The sequence below is a fragment of the Melopsittacus undulatus genome, chromosome 6, assembly GCF_012275295.1.
Source record: "Melopsittacus undulatus isolate bMelUnd1 chromosome 6, bMelUnd1.mat.Z, whole genome shotgun sequence".
Taxonomy (NCBI): Eukaryota; Metazoa; Chordata; class Aves; order Psittaciformes; family Psittaculidae; genus Melopsittacus; species Melopsittacus undulatus.
The window spans coordinates 24563101-24590092 of NC_047532.1; the positions used below are offsets into that span (position 1 = coordinate 24563101).

Consider the following 26992-nt stretch of genomic DNA (forward strand, 5'->3'; position numbering starts at 1 on the left):
ATGTCACAAGCAAAGGCAAAGAAAAAGAAAGGTGAAAACAAAGCTAAGAAATCCCCGAAGGGGAAAAAGCCTGGTATGTAAGGTACAGAAGCAATGAAACAAGCAGTAACAGGGTCTCACATAAGAGCTACCTTGGTTATTCTGGGCCATTGCATATAAGTAAACATGAGATAAATTAGAATGTGTTATTTTATATAAATGAGAGATCTACAATTAATGATTATGGTTTTGTAACCAGTACATGGAACATAACAAAGCTACATTGCAGTATTTACACTTTGTCTTGGTAGTCCAGATTTAATAAGTTGTGGTGTCATAATAGCAGTACTGAATGGGAAACTGGGAGGCTTAATACATGTTAAGTGTGGAGATTCACAAAAGCTAACAACCCAGGGAGAGAGCATCAGGCAGAGGGAAGTGTCCCCAGAAGCAGGAATTTGAGTGCTCAGGATCACACTGTACAGGTACAGTAACAGAGCCTGAAAAAAATACTAAAGTCTCACAATTTCATTTCACAGCACATTTTATTGTATTTTTTTTTCTGAGGTGCTGTCTCACCTGTGCCACTTATAAAGTGTATATATTAATGAAGTGTAAGGCTAATGAGCCTTTGCTGTATTTTTTCCCAGTGGCACGCACATTCTCAGAACAGGTGGTGATGTTCTCTTGCTTGGGTTTTATTTGGTTCGTTTCATCAATACATTTTTTTTCTGCTGTGACAGCCACCTTCCTGAAGTTGCTTTTGCCTTTTAATCACTTTTCCCCTCACAGCTGATTAATAGCTGCTGTGCTGCAGAGAATATTCTGCACATCACTGCTAATTTCTTCCAGTCCTACTTTGCTGTGAAGTTTGACCCTTTCTCAGGAGTTGAAAGCAGCACCCTACTACCCAGAGCAAGCCTACCCACCTCACCACTGTCAGAAGGGACTCACGTCCACTCCTGCCTGCACACCTGTCAGTTCTGCTACCGTCTGATGTTAGCAAGCCTTGCCTATTTATTTCCTCTTCACATAGTAGCTGCCCAAAGCAGGTACTATCAGGCTGCGGTCAGTGTGGTTTTCAAGCATAGAAATTGCAGTGTGCACCATATTTCTTATGGTTTCTGTCTTAGGCAGACCACCTGCTCAAAATTAAAATGAGGTTTAAATCTCCATAGTTTCAGAATAGGCCAACATCTCCTTAAGATACAGACCTATTTTGAAAGGCTTCACTCATTTCTTGTGTTAAATGTGAACTGAAATTACTGTGTTTCCTCTTCACAGTTTACTTTTAAACATACATAGAGATTTTAAACATTGCCTAACAAGAAAAGGACTGTATATTTATAGTTAACTTTGTTAGGAAGAAATCTTACTGGTAATGTCATGTCTTACATTCCAGATGAAAAAGATGAAGTTGATCTTTCTATGGCTAGTATAGGTAAGTGCTATAAAGATTGGGCTTTCAAGTAATAGTTTTGGAACACTTCCAGCATTTTGAAGCTTCAGTGTTACTAAAGCCAGGGAATGAAATCAAAAGATTTTTTATGAATGATAAAATTTAGAAACTATGAAGAATTGCAGCTATTACAGTAGTAATTACAGTCCCACTTTCTGAGTAGCAGGCAGTGCAGCAAGGAATACAGAAACAGGTATGGGTTTGTAAAAGAAGTTTTTATCTTGGTTTGAGAGGATCTGGGACCAGGGGAAAAAAAAAACAACATCACAATAGAATTATAGGGTGCAAAATGTTTGTATTTAGTAATAGTCAAGCAACTGAAAGAAAAACTTGAAATATTTTTATAATCTCAAAATCTTTCATCTTTATCAAATCATTACTGAATTTGGTGAGCAGATTATTTTGGCATATCACTTGTGGTTTTTAATCATAAGTGTCAACAGACATTGAGCAACATATTTTGCTTTGTAGGGGAAAAAACCTGCCATTTAGAAGTTGCAGAGATATCAAACATTTCTTTTGCACTTGTCTTCCTACATGGGTAGAACAGGTACACACACATGTGTGTATGAAAATTGCATTTTGATTAGTGTCATCGAAATGGCTAAGCTGCAGCTAATGAAAAATGCACCACAAATGATCCGTCAGATGACAAAAGTGTTATTTTAAAAATAAATTATAATTTGTGTTTTCGGTGTTCCTGGAGAGACTTATTTTTGTCAGTAAGAGAGAATTTTACCTCCACCTAGTGGCAAGTAAGGTTATAGCCGTAATAGCTGAACTATCGCTAAAATCTTGTCGCTAAAAGCAGGAAAACAATGCTACTATAAGCAGTCACTGTGCATGGCATCTCCTCAGCATAAGACTGGTAAGTGTTCTTTACTTCTCTGAGAGCTTCTTGGTCCTTTGTGAAGTTCTCTTATTACTAAGAGCTGCTGACTGTTAGAAATGATAGGATACAATATACCATCAAAAAAACAATATGAAGTCTTTGGTTAGATGCTACATAATTTTTATGGGAAAAGAGCATTCACTAAAAATGTTCATAATAGTAAGAATTCCAGTATCAGTCCCTTATGTTAGGCTAAAAGATGTACGTACTTTCATTTGGATCATTATTCTGTTTCTAACCTCGACTTCCAGCAACAGAACATTGAAGAAAATAGACTTTCTGTCCTACTCTGCTCCCTCTTGTAGTCATGTCTGTTATATTTCTGCTTAACTTTAAAGCATGCTCACATTGTTTTGTTTTACACTGAAGCCTACATCTCTTTGAGAAGAGAGGGGTTTTAGCATTAGCATTTGTGGAAAGGCTGGATGCACAATTCATCATTTTAAAAAATAACATCATACAAGCTTCTTGAATAAACTCCTGGTTAGGATTCTTTATTAATTAAGAAAAATAAAATCCAATTGCTTGGGTTTATTTTATTTGAGACTATTATGAATAATTTTCTGGGAAAAAAATCACCTATGAATCAGCTAATTATGTTTATAATTTTCTGTAGCTTCTAGCCACAGCCAGTAGCCACATCACCACCTCTGAGCACTGTGATATGTACAGATATCTTGTTCCTTTGCTTTCCTAGCCATTGTGCCCTGTGAGCCAGCTGTGTACAAAGAGGATGGAAATGCCATTCTCTTCAGGTGCGCAGCCCTAGGTTTCTGTCCTCTATCCATCCTATGAAGTTTAATTTGAAAAAGGAAGTCTGATTTTTTTCTCCAATATACTGAAATGTAGAGTGTATCTGCAGCATTGCAGTTCATGCTAAGGTTTGAGTCTGCTTCCTAATAACATCCTAATGAGGCCTCATGCCCTTGGCTAGGGTAACCTGGGAATCCTGCAGATCAACTTCTGCAGTTCCTTAAAGGCAGCAAATGTTTCAAGTCACCCTGGAATAAACACTTTTTCTGAGCCTGGTCTCACAGCCACGTTAATAAGCAAAAGAATCTAGGTCTTGGCCTTATTATCTATGGAGAGTAAAAGTCAAAAAGGCAAGAAAAGGGACTCCTGAAGATAAACAAGGCCTGACTTGATCTGGTCTTATCAACAGTGAACTTGAACCAAATGACTTTCAGAGGTTTTTCCTGATCAACATCCCTCTGATTTTGTATTTTTTGGAAGCATCCACACAGAAATCTTGAAAAGCATCAAAATATCAAAAGGAAAGGAAAGTCATGCAATAGTGACCACAACTTGTGAAGAAAGTGAACTAATGGACTGTGCATGCTACAAATGGATTGTGTACACTACAAAATTACTAGTGAAGGCTAAGTAAATAATACTTGGTATAGTGCAGGGTGTACCAGAAGCATCAAGCATGCCATTAATTTTAGTGGATGACTATAGCAAAGCAGATGCAGTAGAGAAACAGTATTGAAAAATTTTAAAGGATAAATGTCAGATTCATCAAACATTATGCATTATGTGATAGCCTTATGCAGAGATTTAGCTTCCTGAATGATAGAGATTAAGGAGAATTTACTGTTTTATCAGTCCTTGTTGGCTTGGGTTAGAAATGGCTTTCCAAAACATGCTGAGCCAGCTAGTCAATATCATCATCTTAGATACATCAACTTCAATTTAAGGCATACACAAAGATAAAAAAATACCACAGGTGCTGGAAAATAAGATAAAATATTAAATAACTCAAACTAAGAAAAGAGAATGAAACAAAGATTATAGAAAGTATCAGCTATTATTACAAAATCCAGCCCATTTCAGGACATAAAAATCCCATGGACTCATGTCCCTAAATCTTTTACACTTCCCAGTTTATCAAAAAGATGAACATCTGATAGCCCTCTCAGACAAAATATTGTGGCCTTCATGAAGAATGCTCTTACTATGGCAGCTAAGACAGAGCATGACTGCTAGTATGGCAGTATTGCAAAGGAAGAAAAGAGTCTCTTAGGCAGCAGGATTCAACTAGCTGGGCCTATAGTGATCTTAAACACAGCTGTTATACAAGCTGAATGGCAAAACGTGTAACATGGGAAGAATCAGTGCTACATACGTGCAGCTGACACACTTAACAAGAGGCACTGGGTATTATCTTCGGACTGTTTGCAAAGCGCAGCTGACAGGTAACCTAACTGCATCCAGCCTCACTAGAACCAATGAAAATAACACTGCCAGAGGTAGGATCAGAAATAGCTTGTTCTGAATTAGTACAAATAAACCTAATAGAGGTCATGTATGCAGAAAACAGCAGCTGTATATTCTCCAGCAAAGGTGAAAATAAGTATCTGACTTGAATCTTAGTGACCTTGCTTTAGTCTCACTTGCTTAGTGCAAAAAAGACTCAGCTGCACTCAGAACTCAGTGAGAGGAAGATGAAAGTCCTAAATCAGAAAAACATCTTTATTTCGGAGGGCATCGAAGCCTCACCTAGATCAAACATTGGCTTAACATGACAACATTCTACAGCAAAGGATTAGAGTGTGTTTGTTCATGGGCTATCTTTAAGGCAGTTGTGTCCTTAATGTATTAAAAACACTTTAATGACTCTTCACTGGAGTTCTTAATGACCTGTTAATCAAGAGGAAAAAAAAAACCCTTATATTAGGAATAACATGTTAGGTAGGAAGTGTTAGGTAGAGTCTTTTCCAAGATTAACGAAATGTAATACAATTTTTACCCTATGCTTTCCAAAATACAAAAAAACTAAGCTGAGAGATTGAAAGGCATTCTGCTAGGAAACAGTAAAGGAAGAGTTATTAAAGTGAATGTTTATGTTTAAACAACACTGATTTTTTTTTATCAAGGAATTTTGCTTTCTTTTACAGGCCACCCAGAAATCTTTCCTTTAGTTCTCACTACACAGACCCAAGCAATTTTCAATTGCCGAGTGGATGAAGATGTCACAGAAGAAAATTGTTTCAAAATCATTAAAAAAGAGGACATCATTCAGGACCTGAAAAGAAGAGCTAAAATTTCTGATTTTTACCCTATCAAAAATATTATCCTGGTATGTAGCTTATTTGATTCACACTTTAAGACCTCATGCTCTCAGAGTATATGATAAGGTTTGACCTTGTTTGACTCTGTGTAAAAACACTAATGGTGTAATATCCAGAGGCTATAATGGTCTTTGACCACTGTCAACTCAAAGTTTCTCACAGCTCATCATGCACAGTTTTGTTTGGTTTTTTTTAACTAACTCTAGATTTGATATATGCTAAAAGTAACATAAATATTATTAGTTTTGATTCTCTGAACTTGCAGAGCTTCACATATTCTGGCCTCACCTTATTCATTGCCTATTTATTGGGAATCATTAAAACAGTTTCTTTTCAATTGTTGGTATGAAAAGATTAGCTTGGTCCCAAAATAATTTTTATTAGAAAATAAAATCCATCTATTCTTTTCATTTGGCACATGCAATCCTCTGTTAAGACTTAAAAGATTAATCAAAGATACTGAATTTACATTAGCAGTAGCTTTGCCAGTCACAGGCTCATGTCTGTTTTATATGTTATTTGCCTTCAGTGTTCCAATGATTGTTTTAATTAAACTAGGAATATCCAGGGGAAGAACTTTTGGTAGTTTTAGATGCAAATTTCCAGTATGGACAGAACTTTTACCTCGTTGCTTCTGAGGAAGCCAAGGAAAACCTTCTGAAGGTAAGAAAATACAAACATCATTCTTTCTATGAGTATTTCAGAATCTTGTCTAAAATATAAACTGATACTGTATTTCTAAGCATCTAATGTGGTTGGCATGCCAGAATGTTCCTCTAAAGGTTAATCTGATCAAAGAAAAATATGTGTATCACTGTAAAAAGTGTATTGTATATTGAGAAAGACTGAATTAAATTTTTATATTTTACTTCAGAGAGTCACTCTAACCCCCACTGCTGCATTTTGTCATAAACATAAATTTCCTCTGCCAAGACCCAGGTTTCTTAGCAAGACATAAGAAGAAAAGATTATATTTGGCATCTTCAAAGAATCATACTTATTCTTTAAATCATACTTCAGCATGTTCTTGGGTTCTGAATAATTCTGGATACATAGATTTCACCTTGTGCACTGCATTATAGGAGAAGGTTTATGGGTAGGTAGATTACAAAATTTTTTAACATGAGTTTGTAACTCAGCATCAGGAGAAAAAATGGCTAATAGAAAAGCAGATTGTAATTCCAGGCAGGATGGCCTGATGTAAGAAACCACCACAAATTCTTTTTATATAACAGTAATTTGCTTTCAAGACAATGGTTTCTCTTTAGTAGTTAAATATTAAATATGTAACTTGTATTGGAAAATTCTAATGCACAAATGAATGAATGGGACCTAACCCAATCATACGCAGGGGCACAGAATAGCCAGACTTGCTGCATTAAGATAAAGAATGTGTGGATAAAGACTGAAAACTGTTTTTCTAGTTCATACTTACATTTCAGTAACGGTTGTGAAAAAGTACCATTTCTCACTGTTTGATGTCACAGCCTCCAGAAACTGCAGAAGAAAAACAGGAAGAAAGCAACGAAGAAGAAGAAAATATAGAGGAGACTCTAGAAATCCAACCATACAGGCCTCCTGTCCAAAAACCTTGGGTTTCTCTTGGCAGTGAAAAGGAAGTTGAAGAAGAATCTGTCAAAGACACCGTTACAAAGGTCAGAAGCCACAGATGTTAGTCAATCTAATAAATGTTAAAAAAAATCTTTTACATTCCTCAAAAACCAGTCAGGGAAAGGGAAGTTGAAATCCTAGGTTTGCTTGGGGTCTTTCAAGAAGAAAAAGAGAAATATCTCAACTTTTAACAAAAACTGAAAGTGCTGCAGTTGCAGATTTATCTTTTTTTCTCTGAATTCTCTTGTATTTAAATCCTGCAAACAAGGCACGTGAGACTGCATTGGACATATCTATGTTTTAAGCTGTAAATTCAAAAGTCCTGATCATCTCTGGTCAGTAACATCTCTGCCACTTTTTGCTCAAATTATAAGTTGAGTCACTTCAGTTATATTCTAAAGACCTAGTTCTGTTTCAATGGAGTGCAGTGTACTCTTATTTCATGATGTGGATGGCATTTAAGAAGCATGCAATACTTTCAAGGGCTCTACCTCAGAAAAAAATGTTACTGACTACAGGTATTACAGGCTGACATTACAGGAGGACATAGAATCATGGAATTGACCAGGTTGGAAAAGACCTGTAAGACCATTAAGTCCAACTGTTCCCCAGCGCTGCCAAGGCCACCAGTAACCCATGGCACTGATGGCCTCATCTGCATTGTGTGTGAACCCTTCCAGGGGTGGTGACTCCATCACTGCCCTGAGCAGCCTGTTCCAATGCCTGAGCACCCTTTGGGGAAGGAATTGTTCCTAATACTTAAGTTCACCTACATGTTATACTGAGAAAACTGTCCAAAAAGTATATTCACTCAACAGCTGTCACCTAACTTGTGATGTGTGGGGCATCCCCAAGCATTTAACTGTCCATCTGTGATTTCTACTCAATACCTAAATCCCTGTTCAGAGAAAACCGGCCAAGTTTTGATAGTTCTCAGCAGCTGGACATGTTGCCATTACTTACAAAAGATGTCTGACTGTCCTACAGCTAATTCACAGTCATGAAATTCAACCCACATTCACAGTCCAAGTATTCTAGAACCCTGCTGGCAAGGTCTACTCAGAAGTGTTTTCAGCCTACATTCTTTTCCAGTTCTGTGGGAGGTACTGGGAGAAAGTACCTGGCTATGTATCCAAGACAAAGCAATAACTTTCCACTGCCTGAAATCAAGTGCCTACCTCTCTTTGTGGGTAGAAATCAAACAAAATCCCTTACTTCCTAGTTCTCGCTATAAGGAAACTCCTCACTCAAATTTTTGTAGATCCTCTTCATTGTACTTTTCTCTCCCTAAGCTGTACAAGGGAAGGTGAAATACCTCACCCAATGTTGAGAACCGCATTAAGAGGGCAGAGCTGAAAAGCCATGTCTTGGAAGTTCAATGCAGTATTACATAGAACTGCAAATCAGCCCTTTAATTAAAGGAGCAGTTTTGTTGCCCAGGGAGGTTGTGAATGCTCCATCCCTGGCAGTGTTCAAGGCCAGGTTGGATGAAGCCTTGGGTGATATGGTTTAGTGTGAGGTGTCCCTGCCTATGGCAAGGGGGTTGGAACTAGATGGTTTTAAGGTCCTTTCCAACCTTAACTATTCTATGATTCTATGATTATGTGAACTAGAAGATACAATTCTCTTATCCTACTAGCCAAAACATTACATAAAGGCAACTTCTTGTTTTAGAAATACAAACCAGTCTTTTACTACATATGTTACAGGCTACCTATATGAGCATTTCAATTTCAAAATGTAGAAATGTAAGTAAACTCAGCACAAAAATCATCAATAGAACTGATTCCTCAATTATATAAATGCTGCCATTTTACAAAACATTTTCTCCTCTGCTAACTTACTGAAGTACTTCTTTTCCAGATTAAGAATATGTTTTCTCGAGTACGCAAGAAGTTCGGTGCACCAATTACTTTTACTGATAGCAATGCTTCAGACGTAAAAAACAGTTATGCTGAATGCACATCCTATCAAGACAAAACTTTCAGTATTAAAATGCTTGAAAAAGATGTGGGCGTACAAATGGTTCCAAAAGTAGGAGAAAGTAGTACTCAGACAAAATGGTAAGTGTGAGAAAATATTTATCAGCTTATTTAGGGGGCCTTCAGGGATGCTGGTGAGGGACTCTTCATTAGGGACTGTAGTGATAGGACAAGAGGTAATGGGTTGAAACTTAAACAGGGGAAGTTTAGATTGGATATAAGGAAGAAGTTCTTTACTGTTAGGGTGGTGAGGTACTGGAATGGGTTGCCCAGGGAAGTTGTGAATGCTGCATCCCTGGCAGTGTTCAAGGCCAGGCTGGACAGAGCCTTGGGTGACATGGTTTAGTGTGAGGTGTCCCTGCCCACAGCAGGGGGGTTGGAACTAGATGATCTTAAGGTCCTTTCCAACCCTAACTATTCTATGATTCTATGATTTATTAAGCTACACACTGTTTCTGATCTCAATTGAAGTTGTGTAAATCAAATCACCTCTCCTGGAGTTTCTCATACTGAATAAGAGAACAGAACTGGATGGTCTGTTTGTATCTTTCTTCTTTCACTTTTCCAAAGAGTTTCTAGAAAAAAATGAATAGCTTTTAATTTTACTCATTACATGGGCTTCTGTCTTTGAAATTGCTTCTATACTTATTCACATTGAAATTATTCCAACTGGTTAGGACCTATCCAAAAAATGCAGCCACACAGTATTTTCCTAGACAGTTGTCAGATGAAGAGAAAGAAGAGTGTCTGTCATCTGAGAAGCTGAAAGAATTTCTTACATCAGTACATTTAAGGTAAAACTACAAGCAAGAACTGCTGTTGCAATGTACCATTGGTCTGGTCAAATAATAATTGTTTCTATATACTTTTTTGGTTTGGCTTTGGTGGAGGGATTTTTGTTTGTTTTGGTTTTCCTCTTTCATATTTTTTAATATTAACAGATACTAAATTAATAATTGTTTCTATGAAAATTAACATGAAGTCTATGCAATATAGGTGAATGATGGCTTAAATGGAAATTAGAACTCTTAAAGCTGATAGTGTTACACCACTAAAGCTGCAAAGCAGGTCTTTCAGACACTGCTCACTGAAGCAGAGGTGTATGCAGAAGAGCAAGGGTACTGTCCTAAAGCCCTTAGTCATAGGGAAAATCCCACTTATCAGCATTTTTTGTGCAAGAATTTAACAACTGCACTGAGTTGATCCACACTAGAACTAGAGTTAAATTCTTGTTACAATTAGTTATTTATATTTAAATGGAGGAGGGTTTCCTTACAGTGATGCATCACTGAGGAATTAATACTTTTTGTACCACTGTGGTCATAATTTTGTGTAAAACAAAAGCTGCCTCTTTACAGAAATATTTGTGATTCTGCTACTGAGCAATCACATCTGGATTATTTAAAGTGTTAACTGTTCTTTCCAAAAACAGAATGGAAATTGCACTGCAGCAAAATGAAATTATAAATCCTTTTTTTGATGACTGGAAGGCCCTAGCAGAAGATGAAAGCAGTTCTGGTGGCAAGCCAGATGTTTACCTTCAAGCATATCAATCATTTACAGATCTGCGCTATCCCAAGGATAGAACTATTAGCTGTGTTTGCTGGCATCCAAACATTGATGGTAATGCAGTTAAAATACTGAATTGAGACTTGAATGACATGTATTGTGAGAACTACAAAATATGCAATTTTCTTAAAACTATCAACTTTTAAATTTAACACCAAAACTGGTTCAGTGTGTTTGTCTCAATTGCCGATTTCAGACAAAGTGGAAAATGGGGTGGACAAATTTGCAGAATTCAGACAGGCCATGCAAAGTCCCTCACACTAAAATACAAGCAAAAATCACAGGGAAGGGAAATTTCTCTTGTATGAGCCTCACTTAAGTGGGGCTCCCACTGTGCCAGGTCCTTCTTGTGGCTCTGCAAACTACTGTCTTTTTCCCCATGGCTGGATCTTGTATGTGTGCCTAATACTTGCTAGGAATGTTACAGCCATAATGGGACATGGCTCTGCTGAGTGCCAGGGAGTGTAACGAGGCATACTGAATGTCTCCTCCCTGCCATGGATTATTGCTCTACACAGCCAAGCTTAAAGGCACAATTAAGCTCTGTATAAATGTCTTAGCTGCACAGCATACTAATAGCCAATACTGCAGCCTGCGCAGAAAACAAATTCAGCTACAGAAGATTTCATTTCATGCTGGGCACTAGAAGCCTGTCCCATCATTTCAGGTGCAGTATTACACCATTCAGGAGTAGCAGCAAAAACCCTGAATTTTATCATGAAGCTTAGGTTCTATGGCTCATTGCTGAATAACTTACAGCAACAAAACCAATTTCCTCAGAGTTGATCTGTAAAAAGAACAATATCAATACATGGCTGGGTTTTGGGGGTCGTTTTTGGTTTTGTTTTTCACTGTATTCAGAAGGTACAAGTCACCCAGAATAATTAACAGCGTGTTGAAACTTGAATTGTCTCTTTTGAGAAAATTTGTTTTCTCACTCAGGGGTCATAGCAGTGTCAGCAAGACAGAGGCTTTCTTATGAAGAACACATTAACCTTTCTGACAAGTCACTGCTGCAGCAATCAGCAATACTTTTTTGGAGTGTTTCTGACCCTCTCCAGCCTCAGGTATTTCATCAGCACTTTTCAATATGTCAGGCATTCAAACAACAAGAGAACAAGCAATCTGAGTGATTTGTATTTCTCAACTATTTTGGGTTTCCTTCTAGTTACTGTTGGAGTGTCCTGAAGACATCTGCTGCTTTCAGTTCAGTCCAAGCGACCCGAATATCATTGTTGGAGGCTGCATCAATGGACAGGTGCTCATTCTCTGCTTATAAATAAAATGTAACCCTTAGTGACACAGTCTCAGAAATTCTCTGATCCTGCACTGAAGTTATGCCTGGATACTCCATAGCTGAGCCATTATTGTATGGTCATTCTTTGTAGTACTGGAACATAGATCAAGCTGTAGAGACTCTCTTTTTTTTTGTAGTTGTTGAGACAAGTGTAGCCTTTTGCTGACAGCATCAGGCTGAAGAGGCAATACTTTGAGGAATTCAATATTTTAAAGACTTCCCAAGTTCTAGTATAGAGAGTGAATTTTCCCCAAGCCTCCATGAACTGTATGTGAAAAATACGTTTAATATAAAGGACTGAATAATTCTTAATATACTCATTTCTCGTTACAGGTTATACTGTGGGATATTTCTGAACATGAAGAAAAGCTGCAAAATACAAAACCTGATGCTGATGGAAACGAGGTAACAGCTGTTAGTATGATAAATGCTTCCATTCTCAATTGTAGTACATCTGTATGTCTGTGGGGTAAAATGGGTGACAGTACCCTGACTCAAACCAGTAGATATCTTTGCAGTCAGGTACTAGGAACAATAAGAAACCTGATGAGTTCATTAAATAAACCCATTATCACGCTATAATTTCTACCTCATTGGCCCATCTTAATAGCTTTACTGCATTTTGTGCAGACTTAAGACTGTTCTTTAATGAGCACCAACATGTACTCAACAGTTGCCTTATGAAGCCTATCAAAGTCATACAGCATTTGTTGCTGAATATAATACCAAAAATTATTCTGGAAGTTTATGGACAGGAAAAAGTTAGCTCAGAAAATGAGAAGAGTATTTCAGTGGAAGAAGACTATAAAGGGAATAAGTGGAAGAGAGACCTAAAAGCAGAGGAGGGACTAATAACCTAAGTGGATATGCGTGTGCCTGTGAAGCCACATTGGAATTCTTTTTAGAGCATCCTATTCAAAGGCCTGTTTTGCTGTTTTACATATTCTTTTGTCCAAGGGGAAAAGGTAGGAAGGTATTTGACCCCTAGCAAATTCTCTGAACTGATCTGAAATATGTGAAGCAGCATTAACAGTACGTAAATTACCATTTTGTCTTTGACAGGCCTGCTACCGTATCTGGGAAAAAATACTAAGATCTTTCTTTTCAAAATATTTCTAGCCACCAGCTATGGAAGATCAGCAGAGTAGCAGAGAGCCACCTCTAGTGAAACATTGTGCAGACTCTCCCATAGAGCATGCTCATAAAAAACCAGTAACAGATGTAATTTGGCTGCTAAATTATTTTGAGGTGAGCTTAAAATTTTACTTTTCATGTTTTCCTAGTATGCTACCTCAGAAATCAGGGTGTAAACTCAAGATAAAATATTAAAGATTCAATTATTGTAACAGCCCTTTTTATTTCCCACTGCATTTTCTAAATATTTAATAACCTGTTGTCACTTGTCCTCTTCATTGTGCTTTACAACTGTGCTGTGTTCTCAACCTGATATGAATCTTCTCATACTGGGAAAATCTCTGTAGCTTTACTGAAAATTGTAATTCAAAGTTATAATAAGCATTCCATATTGTCCTGGTTTGAGCAGTAGCAGGCATTTTTCTCCTTCTTGGTAGCTGGTGCAGTGCTGTGTTTTGACTTTTGGGCTGAGAACGGTTGCTGATAGCAAGTATGTTTTGAGTTACTGCTCGGGTGTTTGGTTTGTCCAAGGCCTTTTCTGAGCTCCTGCTCTACAGGGAGGAGGGGAGGCCGGGAGGAGGGAGAGACAGGACACCTGACCCAGGCTAGCCAAAGAGGCATTCCATACCATAGCACATCATACCCAGGATGTAACCGGGAGAGACCCGGAAGGGCTGGAGCTCTGGGGGGCGGATGGAGGAGGTATCGGTCAGTGCTCGGTCGGGCATGGTGGGGTGAGTTATGGGTTGGTGGCAGGTAAGGTGTTGTATTCTCTTCACTTGTTATTGGCTTTATCATTATTATTTGTAGTAGTAATGGCAGTGGTGATTTGTGTTATACCTTAGCTATTAAACCGTTCTTATCTCAACCCGTGGGGGCTACATTCTTTGGATTCTCCTTCCTAACTCTCCAGGAGTTGGGGGAGAGAGGGGGGGGGAGTGAATGAATGAGCTGTGTGTGGACTTGATTTAAACCACGACACATATCTAAATTATGCTGAATTTCTACTGCGAGCAATCTAGTCTGCCATGAAGAATTCAGAGAAACTATTTCAGTTACCTAAATATCCAGGCACCCAAGAATGGTGTTACTGTAGTTACCTTCATTCTTCTAGATGCTGCCTGTGTACTCAAAACTTAGGTTTTCCATGACAGTTTTAATACCTATAGTAAATAGTAATATAGTAACTACAGTATTACCTACAGTGTATATGTAGTTAAAGGGTCCAACGCTATTACAGGAGTATTGGATGCTCATTTACCACCAAAGTACTGCAAATGATTGCCCAAATTAATTCCAAATGCAAATGTAGGCAAATGCAAAACAATGGCAGTGGAAAAGCAGGCCAACAGGAAGAAAACTGAGATCTTTAAAAGGTTTATGCAAATGAACATATCAATATATTTTTAAAGCAAATTGTAAGACTCCATAGATACGTTAGTCCTTAGCAACATTTACTAGAAAAGTGAGGGAAAGGGTGCACGTGTATCATAAAAACAAAGCTGATACAATTGCTCATTATTAAATTATGCTACAGTAGTACCCATGGATACGAATCAGTACCAGATGTAAAACATGAAGAAAGTGATTGGATAGCAGAGTGCCATGTGGTTTTTGTTGCTTGGGTGGATTGGTTTTTTCTTCCTAGGTTTAGAGTCAGAAAGCTGTTTTCATGTCCATCTGGAGCAAAAGATGCAGGAAGCCCTTGCTTGATAAATAATACTGACAAAGGAATCACTTTGTCAATATTTAGCAACATGTACTGGAACAGTTTGTTATATAAACATGGGATATGTGTCAGCCTTTGTACAGCATTGCAGTTTTTATGGCACAGCTCCCCAGAATTGCAGATTATTATTAGGTATCAATGAAAAAGTATTTAAAGTTATATCTAGAAACTAATTCAGTTTGCATGGTTGTGAGACTATCATTTTGACTCCAGCAAGCAACTCATGAAGGGTAAAAAAGCGCATCTGAAACTTTGCCACATGATTGATAAACACAGTTTTAGCAAAAATATATTTTTTTTTCCTAGAAATTATATTTGATAATGGCACAGCCCATAATCATTTGTGTGTGTGTGTCTAACACCTTTCCTTTATTTTTCTGAATAAATTAAATCTGGTATAAACCAATGACTACTTGGTAAATGATAAGTACTATAAAACCTGCAGAATCCCACATACACAAACTGAACTATTAATAATTAATAATTAACAGTTGAAGGCACCATTCCTATCTCGCAGCATGGTCTAGCTGAGTGACAATTTGAGATGACCCATGGTGTAAACTTGGCAAAGAGATACCACTCCCAGTACATTTCACTGTCTGAGACAAATTTCTCAATGGTTTGCTCTTTGGTTAAGATTGATGAAAAAACACTACAAACATGGCAACCTAAGGAGGGCCTGACTTGCAGTGGTGCCAGCACGTATTTATCCTGCTGACTTAGTTTAGAAGTTTAGGTGTTCCGCAGGCAAAGCTGCTCTCAGTTCACCATAAATACTTTAGTAAAATAGCTTGACTTTACAACTACAATTTAATAACTCCTGATATTCAAGCCTTGCCCAAGCAGAAATGCTGACTTAATTTCTAGAAGTCACATTTTATGTATGGAACTACTTAGCAGAATATGATTTTAGTCTCTAATAATCTTCTCACCCTGTAATTATTATTACTGTTATTTCTAGGACAACCAAATGGGTGCTGATTCTGAAAACAGAGCTGAAATTCCCGTGCAGTTTGCAACCTGCTCCCCTGATTGGTATATATAATACATACTCTACAGGATGTCTTCCAGTTTCCTTTGGAAAGCTGTATGGAGCATACTCCATAATTTAACTAGCGCACTTCTGGACTCCTATTAGCCTATCCTGAATACTGAAATTCTGTATGCAGAAGACCAGCACATGAAGTTCTTGGCCAGTTAAGCTCTTTACAGTAATGGCATTAAGGGTTCATTAACTGAAAAAAAACTCGGACGTATACATTAATATTCTGTGTATAGCTTAGAAAGGGTGCTGATCACGCATGCGTTGGCCTGGAGAGCCACACCCCCAGATATACCTTGAGTATGTGACTTGGACAAAGAGCTGTTAAAGATTTTGAGGCCACAGAAACACTGTAAATTATATTTAGACTTGAAGAACTAGTGAGCAAAACTATTCTGTATGAATCATCTCTTTGGTAAAATTAATAGTCATGATGATTACAATCAAATATTATCCTGTGTGAAAGACCAGAAAGGAGGCAGAATGCAAAATGTGGAAACAAATGTTTAGCTTTCATGATGGCAAAAAGCTTAAGGCTTCAAGGTGGTATAGCTGGGCTCAATCATATATTTGCTAGTTACAAAAGGAGGGTCAGAGAGAGCCAAATTTGGCAATGATACAAATTTATTTTCTCTAATCAAATAAAGGGAAGACTTCAAAGGATTAACTTAGAAGAATGACTGTAAATACGGTTGTTAACAAGTTTGCAATGTAATGCAAGTAATGGATATGGAAGAAATAATTTAAACTACTCACACACCAGGGCTCCAAATTAAGAGTATTTGGCTAAAGAGCAGGGAAATCACTGTACTTGCAAGAGCGAGCCTTGAAGGGCACAGGTCCATGAGCAACTCCTATTAGGAAAGGTAAAGAGATGTCAGCAATGAGGAAAATTTTCTATGAATTAATGTCCAGAGTAGAGCAACAGGAATGATCAGAGGGCTGAAAACTCCAGTGAGATGAATGGAAGCATTTGTCTTGAATGTCAGCAAATAAATTGTTACTTGCAAGAACTGGGAATGAGGTTCAATTTGGATTACTATATTACCTAACTGCAGAGCTCTGTCCAGTTCTCTCAGCGCCCAGTAACTTCACCCAGTAACTTTCCAACTGTATGAATGCTGTCTAGCTGCTTTAGTATAGTTAACAACTGATGAAATGGTATAAAAAGGAAAACATGCCATCATTAACAAAAGAAGCAATTAGATATCTAGCATCTGTCTGCTTTTCAGAATCTCTATTTCTATTTAATGTTCGAACATGAAAGACTAAAAAACGCAACTTTAAAATGTATAGAAAACTGCATCTGACTTTGAAACAAAACCAGAAAATAACATTATACAAACATTTTGCAGCTCAATATTATTTTGGGATATTCCAGACACCAAACCTTCTGAACAACCTTTATCTAAGAAAGTAACAGAGATGAACATATTTTATAAACCCCATGGTGGTCCAGATACTTCTAAGCATCTAGATCTCTCGTGGAAACCTCTCATAAAGGTACAGTACATAAATATAGAACAGAAGGATTAAGCCAGACTGTAGATATGGACAGAAATCCATAGCAGTGTATTTTTTTGCTTCCTAACTCTATTTTTTCCAGCAAATTGTGACTTCCTTGTGAATTTCCTTCTAATCACGAAATTAAATACTTCAATTTTCCTCTGAAATTTCAATAAAATGCATTTTGAAAAGCTAACTCACAAGAAAGAGCGTGGCTGCCTCTTCAAAACTGCCACAGCTGCAGAAGTGGTTGTATTAGTAGTGTAAGTTTCTGTCAGCCTTTTCAACAGCTGCGCTATCTCAGTGGGTCCCAAATGTGTCCCAAACTGTGAAACATGGTCATTGTCAACAGAACCATAATTACTTGCAAGCCAACAGTCAGTCTGATGAAAATGGTCTTAACAGCTTGTGAAAAAAGTGAGGCTGAAAATAATCTGTTAGGTTAAATATATATATATTATATAAAAATATATATATTGGACCTGCTGCTCAGAATAGCTGTAGCTGGTATGGTTGTTGAATAGGCACAACCACTGGAGCTGGTTGGTTTGTTGTTGTTTTGTTGGTTTTTTTTTTTGCTAGAAACATAACAAAAAACTAACAGGGAAGGATAACACAAGAGAAACTACAGGTTTGTGGGGTTTTTTTGTGCTTGCATGTGAGGCAGCAAATACCATTTGAGGGCTACTACAAACACATGGCAAACTGAAAGGATCTGTTCCAGCAGCAAGCCATTTAGTCTTGTACCTCAAAGATCTGACAAAGTGAGTTAACAAGTGCATTTTTTCTGAACAGATAAACCTGTGCAAAAGTGGCATCAACCAAGAGTACGGTTCCACCAGGATTGTTTTAAGGGTACTGCACTGCAATTTCAAAAGCTCAGGTAATATTTTGTTTACACCTTATTGGCGAAAATGTTTTTAATAAACTTCTATTTCAGTATATACATAATGAAAGCTGAGCAACACAATGTTGTATGGCTAAAGGCATCTGGGGAAAAAGGTTTCTGAAATATACTGGTATTCAAACTGCAGCATACATGTATTAACTACAATGATATATCCTTGTATTGAACACAAGAACAGTTCTGTATCCAAGAGAGCTTGGCCAGGTTTCACTTGCTGATGCAAGTCCCCTACCCAGTCTCTTTATTCCTGAGACACTATGTCCTTTTCAGCCCTTACATAACGCTATTTTTAGAAAAATAATCCTGGAGTGACAGTGTTTATTTCTGTCATACACATATATATGTAGGTATTTCTGCAGTGCTTTGGACAGAGGTATCACTCTTCAGAACTTTACATTCCATAGTAAATCAGTTCTTATTATGGTACTTTGTGGTAGGGACACATTGCCAATCTCTCTGTAGAGCTGGCAAGCTAACATACAGGTAGCCCAAGAATGGAACTACCTGAGAGAGTGATTGCAAGCAGCTGAGTTGCTGTGGCATAGCTGCACACTGTTCCTCCACAGACTGTAGGAGGCAGGCTGCACCGTTCCCTGGATCAGAAATGTTAGCTCCTGGCTGCAGCAGCAAAGGGGGGATGCATAAGGGCAGTTCCCATGGAGACACTGATGCTGTGTAAAGCTGATGAAAAACAGAATGGTGCTACCCTAAGCAGTCATCTGTGTATGGGAAGCACTACGTGGGTAGATGCCATGAGGAAACAATTAACCAACAGAATTGGTGATTTACTTGGCAGTCTTTCTTCATTTCTCTTCTTGAAATTCCCCTTAGCAATGAACTACCTTTATATGACAAAGGATTTTCTTGGTCTAACAATTCCAGTGTATAATAAATAGATGTATCCATCCTGTTTCCCAGAGAAGGTGTCTGCCAGAGAGATGAGCAGAAGTCTGAAAGGGATAAAGGATATCTCCACTGATTTTTTTGTTGGAACTGAGGTAAGTGAAAATAATAGGTTACTAATGAAAATGTTAATCCAAGATGCACAAAGGACTGAACAATTAAGTAACAGAGCTTTTACAATGTTTGGACTTGCATGTTTCCTTGCATGTTCACTAAAAAGATCTTTTTAGGCATGCCACATTTTACTCCCATTTCCATGCATTTAGCTACATGCTTAAAAAATAATAATAGCCCCAATATTTTGTAGACTGTGAACTCTTACTTCAAGTACAGAACTAGAAGACATTTCCAAGACCCAGGGAATTATGCATGACCCAGGGAACTACAGACCAGTCAGTCTCACCTCTGTGCCTGGCAAAATCTTGGAGCAGATTCTCCTGGAAGGCATGCTAAGGCACATGAAAAACAGCAAGGTGCTTGGTGACAGCCAGCATGGCTTTACTAGGGGAAAATCCTGCCTGACCAATTTGGTGGCCTTTTATGATGGGGCTATGGAACTGATGGAGAGGGGTAGAGCAGTTGACGTCATCTACCTGGATGTGTGCAAAGCATTTGACACTGTCCCACATGACATCCTTGTCTCTAAATTGGAGAGACATCAATTTGAGAGGTGGACCACTCGGTGGATAAAGAACTGGCTGGATGGCTGCACACAAAGAGTTGTGGTCAACGGATCAATGTCCAGCTGGAGATCAGTAACGAGTGGTGTCCCTCAGGGATCAGTGTTGGGACTGGTCTTGTTCAACATCTTTGTTGCTGACATGGACAGTGGGGTTGAGGGCACCCTCAGCAAGTTTGCTGATGACACCAAGCTGTGTGGTTTGGGTGATATGCCGGAGGGAAGGAATGCCATTCAGAGGGACCTTGACACGCTTGTGAGGTGGGCTGATGCCAACCTCATGAAGTTTAACCATGACAAGTGCAAGGTCCTGCACCTGGGTGGGAGCACTCCCAGGCACAGCTACAGGTTGGGCAGAGAAGAGATTCAGAGCAGCCCTGTGGAGAAGGACTTGGGGGTGTTGGTCGATGAGAAAATGAATATGAGCCAGCTTCAGTGTGAGCTTGCAGCCCAGAAAGCCAACCGTATTCTGGGCTGCATCACAAGGAGTGTGACCAGCAGATCAAAGGAGGTGATCCTGCCCCTCTACTCTGCTCTCGTGAGACCTCACTTGGAGTATTGTGTGCAGTTCTGGTGTCCTCAACATAAAAAGGACATGGAACTGTTAGAACAAGTCCAGAGGAGGCTACAAGGATGATCAGGGGACTGGAGCACCTCCCATATGAGGACAGGCTGAGAAAGTTGGGGCTATTCAGCCTGGAGAAGAGAAGGCTGCGTGGAGACCTCATAGCAGCCTTCCAGTATCTGAAGGGGGCCTATAAAGATGCTGAAGAGGGACTCCTCATTAGGGACTGTAGTGATAAGACGAGGGGTAATGGGTTAAAACTTAAACAGCAGAGGTTTAGACTGGATATAAGGAAGAAATTCTTTACTGTTAGGGTGGTGAGGTACTGGAATGGGTTGGCCAAGGAAGCTGTGAATGCTGCATCCCTGGCAGTGCTCAAGGCCAGGTAGGACAGAACCTTGGGTGATATGGTTTAGTGTGAGGTGTCCCTGCCCATGACAGGGGGATTGGAGTTAGATGATCTTAAGGTCCTTTCCAACTATTCTTAACTATTCTATGATTCTATGATTCTATAAGATGTATCAAGCTTAACTAACTGCTATCAGGAACCAAACTGGATTTCAGAACCTGTAAGATTAGTGATATATTTTTTAGTGTTTCCCCAAATGCCAGAAGCAAACATTTATACTACAGTTTTCCCCACAACTTTCTTTTACCTTGGGAAGTTCCAACTATTCAGAGCCCTCTACCTACCCAATGTACCTAAAATTCCAAATTCTTTCCCACTTTTGAGTTCATATGGAATTGAAAATTTGGCTTGTAGCTACCTTTTTGCTTCTGATCACCTTTTACCCAAATACTGGAGCAATGCACGAACAAAGCAGCTAATTCTGCAGCAAGAACTGCCTACATACATCATGGTAATTAAAGCTTTTTTTGGCAATAGCTAACTGAAAATTGGTGTCCAAAATTTTAGTGCTTTTTCATTCACTCACTGCAAATCCAAGTTTTATTTGCTCAGAACATATTTAATGATGGTTATAATAAAGTATAGTCACAGCTTAAAACCAAGTCACTTTGATATAAGCCACCAAACTCCAACGTTAGCATTTACTTGATTTTTCTGGCATCACAGGATGGAGAAATTGTTTATTCTGACTGGAAAATTGAAATCGAGAATGACCTGCCAATACCAGTTAGTAAGTTCAAGTTTCTCAATATGTGTTTAACCCTTAATATACTGCCAGCTTTAAAATATTTGTACCTATACTCTGTCATTTTAATGTTCCTGCCCATCTGCTATAATAGCCTGTCTCACTGATGACACCAGGGTTTAGCAGTACACCTCAAAAGTGTGAGCAGTTTAGCTGTCATGACAAAATAGCAAAAGCCCTCTCCAGTAGCACAGATGCATCACTATGTACTCATTGGCACAAATTATTCAAGTAACTATATTTGTAGCAATTACATTCCCTATACCTTGTCAGCAAAAAAACTAGGATGAGTTTTGAAACATGTGCTGGATCCTGCACTCATTTCCCACCATGTAACTTCCATTGTGAAGATGATCACTAAAGCACTAGTTCCAAGCAACTGCCTTTTTTGTTCCGTTAGATCAGAAGCACACTCAGAAATATGCTGTCCACACTGAAACTATCAACACTCTCCAGAGATCTCCGTTTTTTAAAGACATCATTCTAAGCATTGGAGGACGGAAGTTTGCCATTTGGAAAGAAGAGGTTACAGTAAGTTTCCTTTAACACAGCTGAAACATAATTCCATGACAGAACCATAATAGCCTCAGAAACTGTATTTTCAGAAATGTTTGTATGTCACAAAGCTTCACAGTTAGAATTAAATTGAGTATAAGAAATGCTTTTCTCTTCACATCAGAAAATTATTTTGGAAATAGCATTGTAAGCTTCCCTTTTACAGACAACAAATGAACAGACCTTCTTTCATTCCAACCTTGTAAAAACTGGCTTCTCAAGGAATTATTTCTGCTCCTAGGGAAAGAGAAAAATAAAGGCAATGTGTGCAAAATGAGTTTGAGGAACTCATTTAAGATGCAGACTTTTAACTATGTGAAGACAAAGAAACATGGAAGTTTTTACAGTTCTCCTCATGTCCTACATGTGGCAAAATCTCAAGATCATAGATTTTAAGAGTGGACAGATTATAAACAGACTACCTTAATAGACTGCAAGTGAGATAAGAGGTTTTTTACTTCCCCACAATTCTCTTTATCTGCAGAGGGTGATACCAGTTTTACTATTGATATACTTTTTTGCAATAGGATCATTTAAATTGTGAATGTTCTTAAGCAGTAAGAGAGTTAAAGTAGTGAATGGATAGCACTGTTTTACTGTCGGGTTTATCTTTTATTTGTTTAAAAAATTCAAGTATGGAGCAATCCTTCAGTCAAGCTGCTCTTCAGGAAGATACACTGCAGGACGATGGTCCTTAACAAGACCAGGAGTTTTCTTCATTGGCAGAGATGATGGAAATGTAGATATCTGGGACTTACTGAAGAAAACTCATGAGCCATCATATTTCCAGAACATCTCCAAATCAAAGATCACTTTCATCAGCCCCTGGATTGCCTCATGTATGTTGATGGTGACGGCACTTTACTGAGCCACCCTGTTTGCATAATGGCCCATGACTCCAAGGCACACTAATCTTGCTACAGATAATCTTCTATAATAGATAAGTGCACACTTCCTCTAATACTGCACTGTATGTACAAAAAGGCATGCATCAGTTCTAAGCATACTATCACAGCATAAAGCAACTGAAAAAAATATAATTTAAAAGTATAAACCTTAAAGGGAAATTCATTTGTTAAGAAAATAAGAGAGCAATAAGGCTGCCTTTTTGCTGCAGAGAACAATAAACCAAAAAGATCACAAGAAGAATGAACCCTGTGTGGCTTGTGTCTGGAGGTACGGGTTACTGTTGCAATTTACATTGCTTATATGTTTTTGTGAAATATCTTTCAGCAAAGCAGAATTTTTTAGCGGTGTCTGATGATCATGGAGTACTGCATGTTTTGGAAATCTGTCAGGCACTAAGTGACCCTTTGATGAATGAGGTTGGTAAGAACTTTTATTCATCTCTGTGACACTTTATCCTGAAAACTCCACCACAGAAACAAGTCTGATGGGAAAAACTTCCCTTCAAATGGGTGGCAATAACCTGAGATCAGTATGGCCATGTTCTCCAATGATAACCTGTAGCAAAACTGGCTTTACACAGAGCTCACATAGGAAGCACCTAAGGGAAACCTGGGTGGCAACTGGCAGAAGTCCACTGCTCCAACCTGACTACATGGAAACACAGTAAAGAGTTCAGCATTTTTTGCCACCTGCATAAAATGACACCTAGCTTCATGCATTATAACAATGCTATATAGGGCACAGTTATGTAAATATACTTTTTTTTTTTATTTTTACAGCCTCTTATCCACATTTGTATCCTTTTTTCCCCTATAAATTTGGTACTTCGATTACATGTCTGAGCATCTGGTTCTAGCTTAGTTAAAGCACATTTAGCCAACTGTTACTAACATCACCTAACATACATTCTGTTTTGGAATAAGGACTACCTGTACCAAAAGACCATGGGAACAATGAAAACAATATCAATTTCTTTTTATATCCGCATAATTTTCAGATTTTCTTTTCCCCCCCTACCTCCCAGCCAAAGACCAAGCTACTGTTTTAATCTCATCCAGTCTAGCAATCTTGCCTGCTAGCTAGTCTGTTATTTTTACATCACAAGATCTTCTTCTCATCCTATCCCAGTTTTAAGTTATGTATGCACTTATATAGTTTATAAATGTCCCATAAAAGTTTGCTGTTTGCAGAACCACAGTATGTAGCAATGTAGCACCAGGACAGCAGCCTCATTTTAGTAAAAGTAACTTCTCCAAAGCAAGGTAGGACCTAACCAAGTGTTATAATGTGAGGAAACACATTGCTTCTGCCCAACTTACGCATGTTTTAGAGCTACACTGTTTAAGGCACAGAATTATTAACACAAGAGCAGTCACTAATATTTAGATTACATTGGTTATTTCAGTGCAAGATCCTGAAGCCTGATCTACTGAGAATCAGTGTAATAAAAATTATTTAACTCCATGCATGTATATATCAAAATCAATTGCTTTCAATGCACATCTTTATATTGCTTTGCTGCAAAGTATTTGGATAAACAGATATCTGTATTCCCAATATAGATAACCTAATACAGTTCAGATCATCAGCAATGGTTCTGTGTCTTTGGGCGTGTAATGACTCTTGTTTGTCATTTTTTAATAGTATGACAGTGTACTTGATTACTTTGAAAGAGAAGTCAAACATCTGAAGTACTGTGAACAAGAGCTTCGAGAGTATCAAGACCTTCAAGCCAAAACAGAACAGAAATCCATCTGGGAGCACAAAGGAAGAAAACAGTACGTTATACTTGGAACTAAGAGAACTTTGTTTCTTTGGGTCTTTAAAATACACACCTGTTTCACCAGGCAGGATTTCCCATAGTATTTTCAAAAATCAGAATGGACATAATCAAAATAGCTTAGCAGCTCCTTATTTCATATTTGCAAATCTAAGGACTGGAATAGATGGTCCTTGTTCATGTGAGTTCAGCTCCTGGTCAAGTGAAACTCCTACAAGAGAATTAGAGCCTACAGATATTTAACAACTATGAATTTGCTTTTCTTTTCACATCAGTTATTTTATCTAAAAGTTAATAGTTTGGCAACTTCTCTATAAACCTTGCTTCTTCAAGCCTTCCATTCTTTATTCACACAAGGGTTTTGCCTATCCAGTCTTTGGTAAATGGTGTAATAATACCAACTAAACCATCAAGGAAATTATAATTCAGTTAATGCAGCTCTAGGTGACAATCTATTTTCATTAACTTGTGTTAGCACTGATACTATCCACAGGAAAGCAATGGGGATGCATGCAAGTTTCAAAGCTTATTGCCTGGCATGTGTTTTTCCTTCAGAGTATGATTACATAAAACAGAAGAGATGAAGGAACAAGAAAATGCAGACTATATGTGTTTCTGGACTTGAAGCAGATACTAATGGATTTAGGACTAGAAAAGGGGCAAGAAATACATTTGTCATCAGATGCTTAGAGCCCATTTGGAACCAGCCAGCTTTTTATTTCATGACCTCTTTATTGCACCAGAACATGTTCAGCTTCAGAAATAAAGCATTTTGCAGTTATACTAATGACATGGTTACAGAACAACTATTCTTGGCACACTTGTTCCGCTATCTTTCATTAATACTGTTATAATGAATGGTCTGTCTGTTTAAATAGCAGTTTTCAAAGTTCTGGCTCTGTCAGGACTCTAATAAGCTGTAAAAATCTTAAATACAGCTCAGCTGTTGTATTTAAGATTACCACATGCCAGTATCCATCCCTCCAGTCTACATCCACCTCCACCTGCTCCCATCAGAAGGGAAGACATTTTCTACTGTAGGAGCTACATTCACATAGGCCACCAAAATTCTGCTCCTCGGCTCCTGCAAGCTCCTCCTCCCTCCTTCTCGAAGTATTCACTCCTTTTGAAGACTTGGGGCTTTAGGGTTTTGTTGGGGGATTGTTCGGGTTTGAGGGGTTTTGAGATGTCCAGGGCATTTTCTGCTCTGGAGCTGCGGTGACCGAAAGCACTCTAGAGCAGAGAACACTCACCTGCGGCTTCTGCAGCCCATGTCTCTGTGCTGCCGTTGCAGCGGGAAGGGGAGGCACGCAGGCACACAGATACCCCGATGACCACAGCTTCTCCCCAGCCCAGCCCACCTCCCGTCCTGCTTCGTGTCCCGACTCCGCCCGAATCAGAGCGCGCACGGAAGATGCTGCGGGGCGGATCGTGCCCAATGGCTGCCGGGATTCTCCCAGCGAGAGACTGAACGGGTATTTTTCAGGGCATCTGGTAACCCTCTGAGGAGGAGTCTGAGGTGGCCGGGATCTCCTTGGAGCTGCCATCGGTACTCCCTACAGCCCTCTCTCATACACACCTAGGATGCAAGCAGTAGTTTGTAGCCTCTCCGGTAGCTCCGACACTCCTTTCGCTGTAACAGTGACCAGTGCTTCTCGCTCCTGGGCTCCACCCCCAGCCTGAGAAGCCATTCAGAAGGTTATTAAGAGATCGCCCACCACCCGTTGCCCAAAACAACTTCTGGACCCCAAAACCCACTCACTTCTTCACCACTGAGCAGTACCCGATCTCCCCCGTCAGAGGCTCTCCACAGATGCCCCGTTCCCGTTTCACCCGGCTTGCGCAAAAACTCAGTGCAATTCCCTGAGCTCAGATCTGAGCAGGAGCCTGCGGACCGTGGTTCGAGGGTTCCCGTGCGCACCCTCTGCCTTTTGGTGTTAACGAGAGGGCACAAGCCCCTTTCCTCCAGCAAAGCCACCTCTTCGGCAGCGCTCTCATCCCAATCTCTGCAGGTATCCTGTCCCAGTCCTCCGGGATTGTGCCCGCAACTAGCTTCCGAATTCGGACAGTACTGTGGTGGAGTTCATTTGCTCGTGCAGCATAATTTCAACTCTTAGTTCAAATAACCGCGTTCTCTCTCTTTTCAATTCCCCTTTCAAACAGTCCGCTCCAACTGCTGCTCCAAACCGTTCCTTGCCAACAGTCCTGTGCCTGTGCCTAGCAAGTTCCAGAGATGGCGCCCATACTCCCTTTACCACAGCCACCACAG

The 26992-nt window shown here is 39.0% G+C and overlaps 1 protein-coding gene across 1 annotated transcript; it reads left to right on the forward strand.

The window, feature by feature from the left end:
* DNAI3 (dynein axonemal intermediate chain 3) lies at nt 1-25285 on the forward strand. The gene is given in 22 exon segments (XM_031050674.2): nt 1-82; nt 1382-1420; nt 5228-5409; nt 5960-6064; nt 6889-7056; nt 8876-9075; nt 9672-9788; nt 10427-10617; nt 11506-11630; nt 11732-11821; nt 12194-12316; nt 12980-13108; nt 15685-15758; nt 17121-17268; nt 18067-18154; nt 19097-19176; nt 21401-21464; nt 21880-22010; nt 22669-22873; nt 23268-23359; nt 24588-24721; nt 25279-25285. Coding segments are annotated over 22 exon segments (2574 nt in total).
* The last annotated feature ends 1707 nt before the right edge of the window (nt 25286-26992 follow it).